General features: G+C 43.6%; 1 protein-coding gene across 5 annotated transcripts in view; it reads left to right on the top strand.

The window, feature by feature from the left end:
* The window catches only part of BAZ1B (bromodomain adjacent to zinc finger domain 1B), a 50,326-nt gene that overhangs the window by 21,196 nt on the left and 15,177 nt on the right, over positions 1-13,953 (top strand). For all 5 annotated transcript variants that reach the window (XM_054847125.1, XM_054847126.1, XM_054847123.1 and 2 more), the window contains 6 exons: positions 2,009-2,147; positions 2,647-2,777; positions 4,368-4,479; positions 11,852-11,950; positions 12,373-12,550; positions 13,604-13,789. In XM_054847125.1, coding sequence (XP_054703100.1) covers positions 2,009-2,147; positions 2,647-2,777; positions 4,368-4,479; positions 11,852-11,950; positions 12,373-12,550; positions 13,604-13,789 — 845 coding nt within the window. The remainder of the gene's footprint in view (positions 1-2,008; positions 2,148-2,646; positions 2,778-4,367; positions 4,480-11,851; positions 11,951-12,372; positions 12,551-13,603; positions 13,790-13,953) is intronic.

The raw sequence follows: 13,953 nt of genomic DNA on the forward strand, positions 1-13,953 counted from the left end.
TTCACCTTATCACCCCATCAAGCAATAGCTCCCATACAGTCTGTTGGAGGAGAATGGAGAGCTGGAAGCTCATACAGCTAATGAAGCCTGCTAGAGAGGAAAGTACCAACTGAGACTAGCTTGTGATCACAATTAAAAATGAGATGTGGGGAGGAACCCTTTAGTATGATGTCTTTGTTCTCATTTTGTTTGAACAGTTTTGGCATATGAGTAAGTTCTTTCCTGGCCTCCCCTTTATTCTGGCACTTGATGGTACCTGCTGCAACTGTTCTTTACAGTTGGAGAGAAAAACCACCTGTCTCGTGAGCGCCCACGATACCCCATGTTGTAAGATTGAAGGCTTTGCTGGCAGTGTGGCTTGTTTTGGTTGGAGTCTTGGCGCTTGAGGGGAGGGTACTGAGGAGAAGGGAAGTGTACCTTGTGCTAGCATCAGGTGACGGCAGCGGGTCTTGAGAGGGTGTCAAGGAGGGAAATCCTGGGGGGAATCGTATCACCTCTGTCTCCTTCTAGTGGAAGGTGAGAACGGTACTTTCCGTGCCTGATGTGGTTTGCAAGACTCACATTTGCAACATGAGGCATTTGGTACTGTGAGTGGCTGTTGCTGCTTGTTCTGATTTCAGTACTTTGACGTACGGAGAGGTCATAAGGTTGGGGAGGAGTTGGTACGTAGACATGTGTTGTGCAGCTGCTTGTGTCTGGCAGGCATGGATTAACAGGACAATTTTGCCATGCTGTAATCACTGTAAATTGGTATATAGTTGGTATATTATTATACAAAAGCTGATATATTGAGTTGGTGTAACAAATGCAGCAGCTGGAATGAGACCATATGGAAGGGGGGAGGTGGAGTGGGGCAGGTAAAAGCAAGCATGTAGAGGTTGTATGCTGGCTGCTCTCCCAGGGAGATAGGTAACTTCTTGCTAGGACTTTTCCCAGGACTACTACCTGCTCCTTCTCTTGCAGGTATTTTCTGTATCAAGATAGGTTTGATAACAGTTGACTAGTAAATACCTGGTAAGTCTCTGAAGTCCTGCCAATGTAATCAATCCTGACTGATTAGAAGACATGCTAAAAATTCATTACATTCAGAGATGGGTAAAAGTGTAGAGAGATTCTTGTGCCATCACGAGAAATGTAAATCCTGTTGACCTTAATGTTTTGTGTCTTGGCAGAAGCTGCCTTGCTTCTTGGTCCTTACCTAGAGATGTGAAATTACATGTTTTGTTCTGAAAGACTCTTGCCAAGAAGCCTGTGATGCTAGGATTTAGGCCACTTCATATCTTTCTTTCCCCTCTTTTTTTGTCAACAGCTATGGATATTGAGAGCTACTGAAATTCCAGTATTTCTGTCATGAGTGGGAAACCTGAGGTTTCTGTTTTAATGCTCTTCCCCATCATAGCATATATGGGAAAGCATGAGGTGTTAGAAGATGTGACTTGGTCATTGTTGTGAGACGGTTGTGCTGGGAAGTGGTCTCTCTTGTGCCCGATCTGGTTTTTGGTAGGTAAGGGTGTGGGGAGAGCATTCACCATAGCTGCAGTTGTGGAAACGTAGGTGTCCATTAGCCAGGCTGACCTCTGGTCTCACAGTTGGACTGCTCCAACACCCAAGTGGCTGGAGCAGAAGTCCTTGTCAGATATCGTACTGTAGTTAAAGATCTCTGACCCTGTTGTTATATGGGATTGCACAGCAATGGATGCCACTTTGTTGATCTAGAATGAGAAATAATAATGAGGACTAATTTATCCAGATAATTTTTATCCAGACTTTCCCCTTTCCTCAGCCCAGTTCATCCTTATGCCTTGAATCTTAATAATTCTTGAGGTTTTTCTAGAATGTTGGGTGGAAACTAAGATGAAGGGTGGATGGTTGTGCTAGAAGAATATTACCCAAAGTCACCAATAATTTTTTTCTTTTTTTACTCCCATGGTGTAGTAAAATAAAAGAGATTATTGATGTCTGAATACAATAAAAGAAAGCTAATACTTCTCTGTGCTAATTCCAACAGTGAGGATGGAGAAAGAAGCAGAGGAAGAAAGAATCCGGAAGCATAAAGCTGCAGCTGAGAAGACTTTCCAGGATGGGATTGCCAAAGCAAAGCTGGTGATGCGCAGGACCCCAGTTGGCACCGATCGTAATCATAACAGGTAAGAAAGGATATGATCCTGAGCTGCCAGCTCTCCCCTCTGAGACAAGCTTTATCAGCTAGTGCAGCCCCCAAGAAGTGATTGATATGGAGCGTGTTGAGAGGACTCCCTGTGTATTGAACTGTGGAGGAGAGCAGAAGTGAGTTTTTTGTGTATGGAATGTAATGGCCTTCGCTGGTTGACATGGCCAGCTTTTTGAGGCTTTCCTGTGGAGATTAGGATCCACTAGCCAGTGGGGCTTCAAGTGCTTGCATCAGTGCTCAAGAACCTAATTACCATCGGCGCTTTTTTTACGTTTGTTGCAGAAGAATGTTTTTAGAATGGATTCTAATAAAAGCTTTTCATGTTTCTCAACTGTGCTAATATAAAGATATATATGCATTTGGTTTTTATTGAATCAAGCACACAGATGCTTCTCCCCTCTATGCAGAAAAAGGCAGATGTGCGTAACTAGCCAGGAGAGGAGAAAGGTACCTGTTAACGTGTACGTTTCCTACAGGTATTGGCTGTTTTCAGATGAGGTTCCTGGCTTGTTCATCGAGAAAGGCTGGGTTCATGACAGTATAGACTACAGATTCATCCTTCCCCATCAGAAAAAAGATGATTTTAAAAAGGACTACAGCCCAGGAGGTATGATCAGCCTGCTTCTCTGTGGGTATTTCCTTTGTTGCTGTCTGACTGTTAGAATGGATTTGGAATGTGAGAGAGAACTGTCTAGTATGAGTGTTTTGATGGCAATTCTCTGATTTAAGCCCACTTTAAACTCCAGAAGCCTGCTTACAGGAGAGTAATGCTTATGATGATCTCCCTCCTGCTGCTGCAGGTCTTGAGACTGCCTGCAGTGTACCACGTAAGGACTGTGGGATACACTCACCTCTCTCTTAAAAGTAGTGAGGTTGATGTCAATTGTGGGCTAATCCCTCTGGTTTACTCTGGCACACTGCAACTCAGCAGGTTCAGACTTCTTGGACAAGTAGTCACTTGTGCAGGGAGTGAGGGTCTCCATCACAGTACTAACAGTCCCCCAGTGGCAAGACTTCCAGATTAACCTGTGAAATAGTATCAAGCAGGACAGTCTTTTAGATACCTATAGCTTTGATTGAGGCTGTTTTGGCAAACAGCCCTCTTGCACGTCCTCTCAGCTTGCTGTTTGCCTTGCACCTCACCTGCACGTTCAGTACGATGACTAGCTGAAGTTCTAGTGCTTCCTCTGTAATTTTGCCTGGCTGACTTGGAGCCTGGGTGGTGGAGCCTTGCGGGCAGAGCTTGAGCATGCACAAAAATCAGTCTGTGGGGAGGGAAGCTTCTCACTTCTATGTGGAAGTAGTTCTTGATACAGAAGAGCATGCTGTAATCTGACTGCAGTTGCCATTTCAGTCTTGATCATTTCTTGCTTTTGAAGCATTGTAGGCTGACATTGAGTCCATCTACAATGATACTGCATGTGAGAGGCTGTGCTGAGTGAAATCAGAAAGCCCTCACCTGGTCGTGGTTTGTCTTAGACCATGGGCAGAGTAGACCTCTGTAGAAGAGTGGAACAGGGCAAACCTACAGTGAGATACTTCATCCAGCTGTAACTTTCCAGCCATCTGTGTCTTGGTGACTTGTTGAGCTGGAGATGGTATTGCTCAGTGGCCCTCAATGGGTACATATTCTTAGGTGAACTTTTTCACATATTGACCAGCTGTGTTCCTGTACACCAGCTTGCTTCCAGCTATGTTAACTTCTCAAGTGCTGCTTGTGTGTTTACCCAGCTAGTGTGCAAGATTTTGGCACGTTCCTTTTGAAAATACACAAGCAAAGGCTTAAATAAGCAAAGGTTTAAATTCACGTCAGACTGTTGTCTAAGATGCTCAAATACAAATACATCCTATTTATAATAATTCAGTTCTAAAAGTATTTTGTCACTATATAGCTAAAAAGTGAAACTAGTTTACTGTATTTGAAATAGTAGGAATGCTTTTCTTAATGTTATGTGTGTGCTTTATGATGCAGTAATTTCTTTAAAAATCTGTTATCTTTTTTGTATTTCTATAAATGCGTATACTGTGAGCTTTAGCAAACTATTGCTGGATTAGTTTTCCCTGACAAATGTATTGCTGGCCTAGATGCTAAATATAAACACCTAACTGGAGATAGGTTGGGTTTTGCAAAATGAAAATACTCACTGAGGAGGAAGAGGAATGAGAATACACTTGAGCTTGTGCTTTTCTTTTACAGACAAGCGGAAGAGCACAGCCACTGATGGCAGAGTGAGCAAGCTGCACCGGTCTGTGCATGGTGCAGACCTGCCCGCAGAGACCACTGCACCCAAGCAGGGACAGAACTTATGGTAAAACATACTTTTATAGCTGCAAAGTACTCGGAGCGTAGAGGTCAAGGAAACTAGACAGATTTCTTTTGATAGACCCTACTGTGTACCTGCTAGTCTTTTGGTACCTAACAGTTGGATTAGTGTAGCAGCGCTCCAGCAGCACTCTGTTACTCATACTATTACTAGTAGTGAATGGCTAATAGGGCCACCAGTTCAAGAGCCAGTGGAACCGTTGTAATCAACTTAATCAGACTTAAAGCCAGTATAAGTCGAGGTGGTAAAATGCTATTTTGAGTATTGCTTTTTAAATATTTTATATTCAGAAGAGTTGTTAATTTAAAAGAATTGCTGTGCCCTTTTTTCTGTATTGGTAAGTGTTGCTTGGGGGAGCAGGGGGGAGAAGGGGAGGGAAGCAGTGACCTAGCTGACTGTGTCTAGTTTTTCTTTCATGGTTCATCGGCAGACTTGAATTGTGGCATGTGGGATCCTTGAGCACATGAAATTAAAGTTTTCATTGAGATCTTTGGAGACAGGCCTATATCCTGCGTGTTCTTGTGCTATGTGAGATGTGCAGAGCCATCCCCCAGCTACTTGTCAGTGTCCTTCCTAGGCTTCACAGCAGGCTCTGGTGGTGTCCATTTGTTCTCCTGTAGCACCATATAATGGAATTGATTTTTGTTGCTACTGATAATTACAGCTTAGCAAAATTAGTCTTCCACGTGGACAGCCTTTTATCCTTTTAACACTTCCTAGTGCCAAGCAGTACCCACCAACGGGTCTTCTAAGCCAATCAAATCTAAACACTCTACTTTTGAGCATGTTTGATTGTGACTTGCTCCAGTCATTGGCCCTACCGATGTCTTTTATCTTTAAAGAAAATCTATGTTGACCGTTGCCCTGTGTGGTAAGGAGTGATCAGCAGTGTCCCCGTGCCAGAAAACACTGGCTACAGCTTTACCTACTAAACTGCCTGTGAAGGACTTTGCGGTTTTTAGCTAACTCCGAGAAGTAACTGTCACAAAGTACTGGCTCCTGCAGCTCCTCTGTTAGCAGTGGCTTTTCCCCAGAGTTTCCACTGCTGACCCACAAAGTGCGGTTACTTAGTCTTTAATAAATATTACCAGTTGTGAGTTTAGCTCCAAAGCATAGTTCCACTGCTGTAAGTCAGAGCTACTTTACTAAAGATGTTCCTGCTCCCCCCCCCCCAGGAACTGTCGGAGACTCAAATTTGTGGATGTTTTGATTCATCTAAACCATCAGCATTGAGTGCTGACTCTTTGTATTGCTCTACCCCTTCTCTTTCACTGCTAGCAGGTCACAGGAGATAGCAGAGTTTCCTCTGCATGCCTTCACGCTGTCCAGTGTTGCCATGACACATCTCCAGCCCTTTCTCAGTCTGGTCCTTTGCATATCTTGTCACATGGCCAAAATTCACACAGTTGGGCTTTCCTAGGGAATGGGTACTAAGCAGGAGGTCATAGAGGACAGTGCAATCCACAGGGGAGTCCTCTCCTCTTTCTAACTGCCTCTTCTAATACTTGATCTTCATTTGGCCGAGATGGCAAGATGTGTTCCAGTAGAAGGACAAATTAATAAGGAAAACAGTAGCTTAAATTAATAGTGCATATTGCTATAAATTGAAGACAACGTAGAGCCAAATCAGATGAGTTAAGTAACACAGAATCCCTGCAACTTGTAACTCCAGGCTGAACTTGAAAAAGCACGGTACTTGATATACGGCGTTGAATTGCTCAATCAGGTTGGCAACTCTCAACAACATGCTGATAGGGCTCAAAGTGGTTACAAAGGTAGGAGTGCTTATAGAGGAGCTAGGCTTACAGCCCAGGAGAAGCAGCAGCTCTTTAAACCAGGTCCTGTACACTCTCAGGACTGAATTATATTCTGGTACTAAGAGCTGCTTTGTATGAAGTGACCATAATATGTAGTTTGTTGTTTTTTTTTTTTTTTTAAAAAAAAGAGAGCAACATAAAGAATTAAGAAGCTTGTGGGTTGTTTTTTTTTTTTTTTTAAAAAAAAAAGCTTAAAGTGGCAGCCAAAAGCCTAAAATACTTTCAAAGAGATTGTCTTAAAGTTTCCGTACTAGATGGTCAAAGCAATGGGTGCCTCTTACCTTTGGAAAAAAAGGTTTGAGAAAACTTGGAAACATTCTCAGTATGGTTCACATCAGGGTAAGGAAGCTATTAAAAGTAACAAGGCCTACTTAAAAACTGTGGTTGAGTCTAAATGAAGGAAATAAAAGGGATGATTAAACCCAAGTACAGACTAAGGGTGAAACAATTTTTTTTTCCTTGGGGAACAGTCTTGCGTCACAAGATCTGTTGTTACAGAGCCTGCCTTAAGATAGGGGAGAAGCTCTTCTCATGAGTGCATAATTGGCTAAGAAATACAAATGTTCAGCAGGGAGATGGAGAGTAATGCTGAGGGAGAATGGGAAGGTCTCCTAAAGAAAGAGGAATTTCTTTTGATATAGAAAAAAGGGATCAAGGAATTAAACTAGCAAATGGCAGTTTTGATGTAGAGAGGAAAGTACTACTTCAGATCATACAGCTGAGGTACGCAACTCACTGCTACCAGCTGCTGTGGATCTTCAGATTTGTACCCATTCAAAGCACCAGTTGGACAAATGGCTGAAAGAGGAGCTCACTGAGGTGTATTAAGCACAAAGGTTCTTGTCCTGGCACATAAGTGCTCAAACCAGCAGATGCTAAAATCCATAGGAGCAGGTCGAAGAAATGTCACTGCACGCCTGCTCTGCCCTTTTGCCACTCAGAAATAAGATACTGAGCTGGGTGGGATATCTTTTTTTGGCCTGTCTCTTATGCCACAGTGTCTTTGATTTCTGTCCTTTTTGGTACCTGCTAGGAAAGACTGCTAACAATCACAGCACTTGCTGATTTTTTTCTGAGAGTGTCATGCCTCTGTGTGTTGTTCTGCCAAGCAGGTTGGTGGTGTCAGGATGTGGAGGTAAAGCAATGCAAATGGAAGATCTGAGCCAGACGTAGGCCTTCGTGCCCTTAGAGTGAGCAGGGGGCACAATGGCAGCTCTTCAAAGAAAATGTAACCACTTCTAACTTAGCATTCTTCTGTGCTCTCTGCATGAATTTCTCCTAACTGACAGGGCAACCTAAAGACATTTCCGCAGATAAGCAGTAAGCTTCCTCAGCTGAAAGGCTTTTCTTTTAAAGCTCTAGAACTGCAAAGAGACTGTTTGCTAAGTACCAATCTGACAGCTGTCACCATTTACAGGTAAGCTTCCACAAAAAGCCAAGTGACAACCTGAGAGCTGTCAGGGGATAGCCAGTAACTAGAACTTCCCTCTGAGGAAATCTGTATTTTCCTCTCTGGCCATTGCCATTGATCTCTCCAGTCTCAAAGACTCCCATGAGCATAGATGGTTATGGAAGAGTCTCTTCCTTGGCTGCTTTTTGCACATTGTCCTTGCACACCCTGAGAAGCCCTGAGGCCAACTGAAGTCCTTGGATATCTGCACCCCGTGTTGTTTGGATACAAGGACTTATTCAGCTACAACTCATACTGTTAGCGTGTGCTGCATAGGAAGTTTCATTTCTTTGTGTTCTGCTTTAATTCCTGCTGTCTGTGTCTCTTTTCCTAGTAGTACATCTAAGATAGTATTGAGAGTAGCCTCCAGTGCACAAAGAGCATCTTTAGCTTTACCCTTTTATACTCTAGATCAATGAGACCTGGAAATGAAATGAACACCAAATTAACTCTGTGAGGGGTTGTATTTCACAGTCCTGCCCCTCTTCCCCTTAAGGATGGGAGCTGGTGGAACGTTGATAAAGGGAGAAATAGATTCCATACTTCTGCCAATAGCTGCAGAAAAAGTATCTTGTGGAAGTGGTGTCTGCTTTCAGTACTTTGTCCCCAAAAAGAAGAGGGCCCAGTGTTCTGTCCTAAAAGTGCAGGGGCTGAATCATTGTTCTCATTCAGAATCATAAACACTTGGTTACTTTTGTCTTCTCCAGACCAGTCCCATTTCTAACATGGTGCACCACTTTCACTGATGTTGATGCTTATTAAAAAACCTCCCCATTTAAAGCTTCTGGACACACAGTCCCTGAAAAAGTCTTTTGTCTGTACTGTAGTGCTTCGTGAGCTGTGTACATACTGGTCTTTCCTGCAAGAACCACAGGTTAATCACAACCATTGGAGTATATTAGTATGCAGCAGACTTCTTGCTCATCCTGGTCAGAAAGCAGTTGAATTTTGGAAACAGTGGCATCTCTGCAGAGTAACTCCCGTTGTTCTTCATCTATTAGGAATACACCATGGTATGGCGGGTCCCCTCAGCAGACAATTTGAGTTAACCATGAGTGGGTGCTGACAGACTCCATTCTCACGCCTATATTCTACAGATGGAGTTCCCCTGTTTCCACCAACCCTCCAGAGCAGGTACTTATCCTGGGCTCTCTAGATGTTGTCCTCTTGATTTCTTCATTCCCTAGTCTGCAGTCCAGGCTTCCCTTCCTCTGTCCCTCGCAGCCTGTAGCCTGGGAACAGGTAGGAATATTCAGCCTGAGTGAATACTGAGAGCTCGTTTTGACTTGATGCTTGTGCCATTTGTCCCTTCTGTTTTGATTGCTGGCCAGTGTGCTGGCTTGTGCTGCAGAAATGTAAGAAACAAATCTAAGCTGTTATTTAGGGATGTGGGAAGCCCTTACCCCAGTCAGGATTTCCCCCTTTCAGATCAGTTTGAAGACCTCCATCTGGTCTTGACTCTCCCAAAGGCGTCTTTCCCATCACTCTGGTTTGTGGTGTTAAGCTCTGTGTCAGGGCACGTGAGGGGCCCTGATTGCCTTCCCCTCCTTCTTATTGAGACCTACAAGCTCATGGCCCTATTGCCACCCGCATTTAAAATGCCAGCCCTGTCTTACCATATCTGTGCTCCCAGCATCATACTGGTTGAGCCCTACTTGAGGTTTCCTTCAGGTAGTAGGGAGGTTGAGAACCAGGAGCTGTGGCCACACAGAGCGGCAAGTAACGTAGGTTCCTCTTGGTATGTTTATATTTTGCACGTTTGAGTTCAGGCTGATGTACAGAAGTTCCATCTCCCAGAAATCCCAGTTCTTACTCTCAGGGTGAATTGGGAAGATTCGTACCTGTTGCAGATGTTCTCCCTTCCCTGTCCCGTGTCCTTTTCAGCAGGAACAAAGTTGTGCCAGGGCTTAACCCTAGCTTTCTTGAAAGGATGGCATCTGCTTTCTCACACTGGCCAGCAGCCTGTGTTGTCTTTCCCTGAATCACATAATGCTGGAGAATCCAAGTGCCATATGCTAACTGTTTCCAGTGCCCTTTCATTTTTACAATATGACAAAACTGTGCAGGGAATTTCTCCCCTTAGATTTGCAGCCACAGAGGAAAGCTAGGAAAGCTCAGGCATGGTCTTCTCAGATATTTTTTCAGCTGGGTCCCGTGGTGTATGACCAGCAGTGACTAGTGTTGTTTCATCACGACCTAGGCAACCTTCTCAACATGCCTGAGAAGGAGTCCTCTGCTGGGTATCTGCAGGGCAACTGTTCTGAAGCTTGGTTTATGCCATTCCCGTATTGTGACAGATTCTTTATACTGAAGTATGGTTTAGGACAAATTCCAAGATTTGCCCCAAGGGTTTGGAAGCCATTTGATACCAAATATTCTAGAGGAAAATTATCTTTATTTAGCAGAAGTCTGGTAGACTTAGAAATGCTAGTCCTTGCAGTGGTCTGTCTGCAGACCTTCCAGTGAATATAGGAATGCTAATTAGCCACCATAAGTGGCATTTTTAAGAAAAGACACAAGTTATATTGTTACAGGTTTGTGTGAATGTCTGTTGGATCCCATGACCAGCCCTTAATCACTACTACCTTTGAAGCATCTGTGTTAGGCTCTAGTGGGTGAAAGATATTTGGAGCTGCTCTGTCCTGTGTCTCTTGGGAGGGTGTGCAGAGGATAGTGGTGGCCAAAAGATTTGATCTCAGTGTGCAAAGTGAGGGTGCTCCGCAGGGTTGGCGTGTACAGAAGCAGGTGACTGGGAAGAAACTATTTTTCTGACATTTTTAAACAATCTTAGGTTTTATTAGAGTTAGTAATTTACGAACTGAATGCAAATTGTGAGGCCATTCCCCTACTATGAGCATACTAGAACTCTGAAATATTTTCTTTTCAGATACGATATTTAGTAAGTATTTCCGCCAGAAAAATAAGCATTGCGGATTCTGTTATTCCAAGAGGAGCCAGAACAGCGTCTTTCTCTAGTTGTTATTTGGCTCATCTGAGCTTGTGCCCAAGAAGAAAAATTAGATATGGAGTCTTCTCTGTGGCTGGTAAGGATCACATAGTGGTCCTTTGCAGTTTTTTTCCATATAAGGTTGATTTTGCTATTCCCTGACTTCCCTCTTCTAAGGAGCAATCGTCTTCTAAAAGATATGTAATTAATCTTATTTTCTGGAAATGAGCTCTGAAGCTCAGATTGAATCCCTGCCCCCATCAGGTGAGGAGGCTCCATGGCATCCTAGACTAGAGCTGGGGGGGTGTGGGGAAGTGGAAAACAGCAGAATTTCAGGCTGTCTTAAAGCTAGTTTAAATCTACAACCCAGCATTAAAATTTTATTGTATTCTGGAATTGCAGAGAGAATGCCTTGTGTAGAAAACTCTGCAAAAGTCTTCCCCTTTTAGCTTCAGCTAACTGCCGATTACCATTGCTGTCCTGAAGGACTCTCTGAGTGGAAAGGTTTAAAGCTAATGAACATGGTTTTCACATACTGCATTTGAGCTTTCAAGTTAATGCGAGCTTCTTAGAAAGGAGGACTTCTGCACTTGCAGAGGGCATAGCCTTCGTAGTCACAAATCTACATCATCGCAATTGTGGAATAAGCTAGGACATACCCTTCGTTAATCTAGTGACTTCTTGGGTTAATGAAAGGAGTTGAAGGCTCTGCAGAAAGAATGATTAAATTGCCATGTTATGCAGTGCATAGCAAGTTAATCTTTTCTAGTGCATCTAAAATGACATTCAGATTGCTTAAACTGACTGCATCTTAGTGAACCTAATCCCTGGGGTAGATGACTAAATTCAAATGCCAATGTTTTAATAAACTTAATGGGGAAAAATCTATAAATCAGTTCTGTGTCTATTTTGTTTTTATTTTTCTTACCCTGGAATTGGCTACATTTGGGGACCTTGAAAGAGGCCAGTCTGAGTCAGAATGCTTATGCCAGCATTACTGGAAGTGTTTCACCTTGCTCTGTGGGGTTGGGATATAGGTTACTTGTCATCCCTGCCTACTAATTCTTGTAAACTATTTACAAGAAGGAATTGTCTTGCCACAGCGATACATTAGCTGATGTTGGTGCATGTTGTATCTTTCAGGTTTCTCTGTGACAGTCAGAAGGATTTGGATGAGCTGCTGGATTGCCTGCACCCACAAGGAGTAAGAGAGAGCCAGCTAAAGGAGCGCTTGGAGAAGAGGTGAGCCTGCTCTTTTCTTCCTCTGTGTGCTTTCTCAAAGTCAAAGTGAATCCACGTCACAGCAAGCCTTTCCATTCCTAGGGCAGCATTCTGCACTTTGCTTTGGTTGTGCCTGTGCTGAGGAGGGGAGGATATTGAGGATGAGAAATTGCTCTTTTTCTTGGGCAGTAACTGCAGGTTCTGGATAAGTAATGCCCTAGAGTGTGAAGAGGTTCTGTTAGCCTTTAAATTGTTCCTTGCAACTGGAAACAAAGGCAGTGCCGTTTGAGCCAGCATTACCACGTGCTTTCAAGCATCTTTCAAAGACCGTTCTGCACTGATGGAGCATATAGATGACGCTGGATACCGTTGTTGCCCCAGTGTGCACACAGCTCACAAGGCGCTGGCCTGCGTGTATTCAAAGGTTGTTTTTGATTTTTCAGGTATCAGGACATTACGCATTCTATCCATTTGGCTCGGAAACAGAACCTGGGCCTCAAATCCTGTGATGGCAACCAGGAACTGCTGAACTACCTCCGAAGTGATCTAATTGAGGTTGCAACTCGGCTGCAGAAAGGAGGACTGGGATATGTTGATGTGACACCAGAATATGAAGCAAGAGTGAGTGAACAGGCAAAGTAGTACTGAGCAAGACAAACGTGAGCTGATACTTTCTGTGGAAGGTCTTGAGTCTTTGGTCTCCTCAGACAAGAGAAAATGAGTTTTCTCGTGTGTCCTCTCTTTCTAAGCTATTATTTCAAGATTGCACAGCTGCGGGCTTGAGGTCCTTCTGGTGTAGGTGGATCATAACTTTGGAGCTAGGTGTCCTGCACGGCTGTTAAATTGTACTATTTCCTTCACCTGGTGGTGGTCATCTTTATGGAGCATTAGCAGAACTCTTTGTAGCTGATCTGTAGCTTCTGCATCAAAGCTGGCATGTCTTGTTGAGATGGTGATTTTGGAGACTTTTCTCATAAATTCAGACCACTTTAGGCTTGGGATAATGATTGTATCCCAGTTTCAGGACCAAACGGATGTTCTGTTCATGGGTATGTCGGGGCAAGGAAGTTAATGTGAGGTGAACTGAAATATGAAGTTTTAGTGCTCTGGCTAGTTCAGCCTAACTCACATGAGCATTACTGGTGCACTGAGTGTCTTTAGGAGGGGATAAATCTGCCAGGTGTGGGTAGAGTACACATTCCTCCTGCCAAAGGACGACATTGTTTGGCTTGGGATGGTTAAAGCTCTGTTTAAGCTGCATCCTGAGTCACTGCAGAGAGTTCCCTGCATAGATGAGACCATAAGTGTTAAGATGGGTGGAAAAGTGAAGTCACTAAAGGAGTGGAAGAACAGCTTAGTGCTTGGATATCATGGATTTTAGGGTGGTTTGGTTTTTTTTTGGGGGGGGGGGGGGGGGGTGGTGGGTTTGTGGTGGTGTTTGTTTTTTTTCTTTTTTCAAGGCATGATGCTTTTTTCTGAACAGTGCTGTGCGTGATCATCAGCTATGTATGACCTCTAGCAGAAGCATCAGCAATATGCTGATTCCATAACAAAGTATGGTAGATACTTAATGCAGTGTTGTTATCACATGTATCCATTTGCAGGACAAACCTACCTAAAACAGTACAAAGAATAATGTCCAACTGTTATGTGATCATATGCTCTTCCTAACAGGTATACTCACTAGAGAGCTTGAAGGATTTTGGAGAGTGTGTGATTGCACTCCAAGCTGGTGTTGTTAAGAAGTTTCTGCAAGGTTTCATGGCCCCCAAGCAGAAGAGAAGGAAACATCAAGGAGAAGACTACGTTGCCAAGGCTGAGGAGATAGATGAAGACAAGAAAATGGCAGAAGAAGCTAAGGTATTGTTCACTTCAGGGCTCTGTTTTGATCTTATATTATATCTCTGAGCAGGGACAATACGTTTCATTGGGTACTAAATCCTGAGCAGCTTCTCCCCATTCCAAGTTTAGAGTGCAATGGGTTTGTCACTTATGGGGCCAGGTGTTCCCTGGTTATTTCGAAG

The sequence above is a fragment of the Grus americana genome, chromosome 19, assembly GCF_028858705.1.
Source record: "Grus americana isolate bGruAme1 chromosome 19, bGruAme1.mat, whole genome shotgun sequence".
NCBI lineage: Eukaryota > Metazoa > Chordata > Aves > Gruiformes > Gruidae > Grus > Grus americana.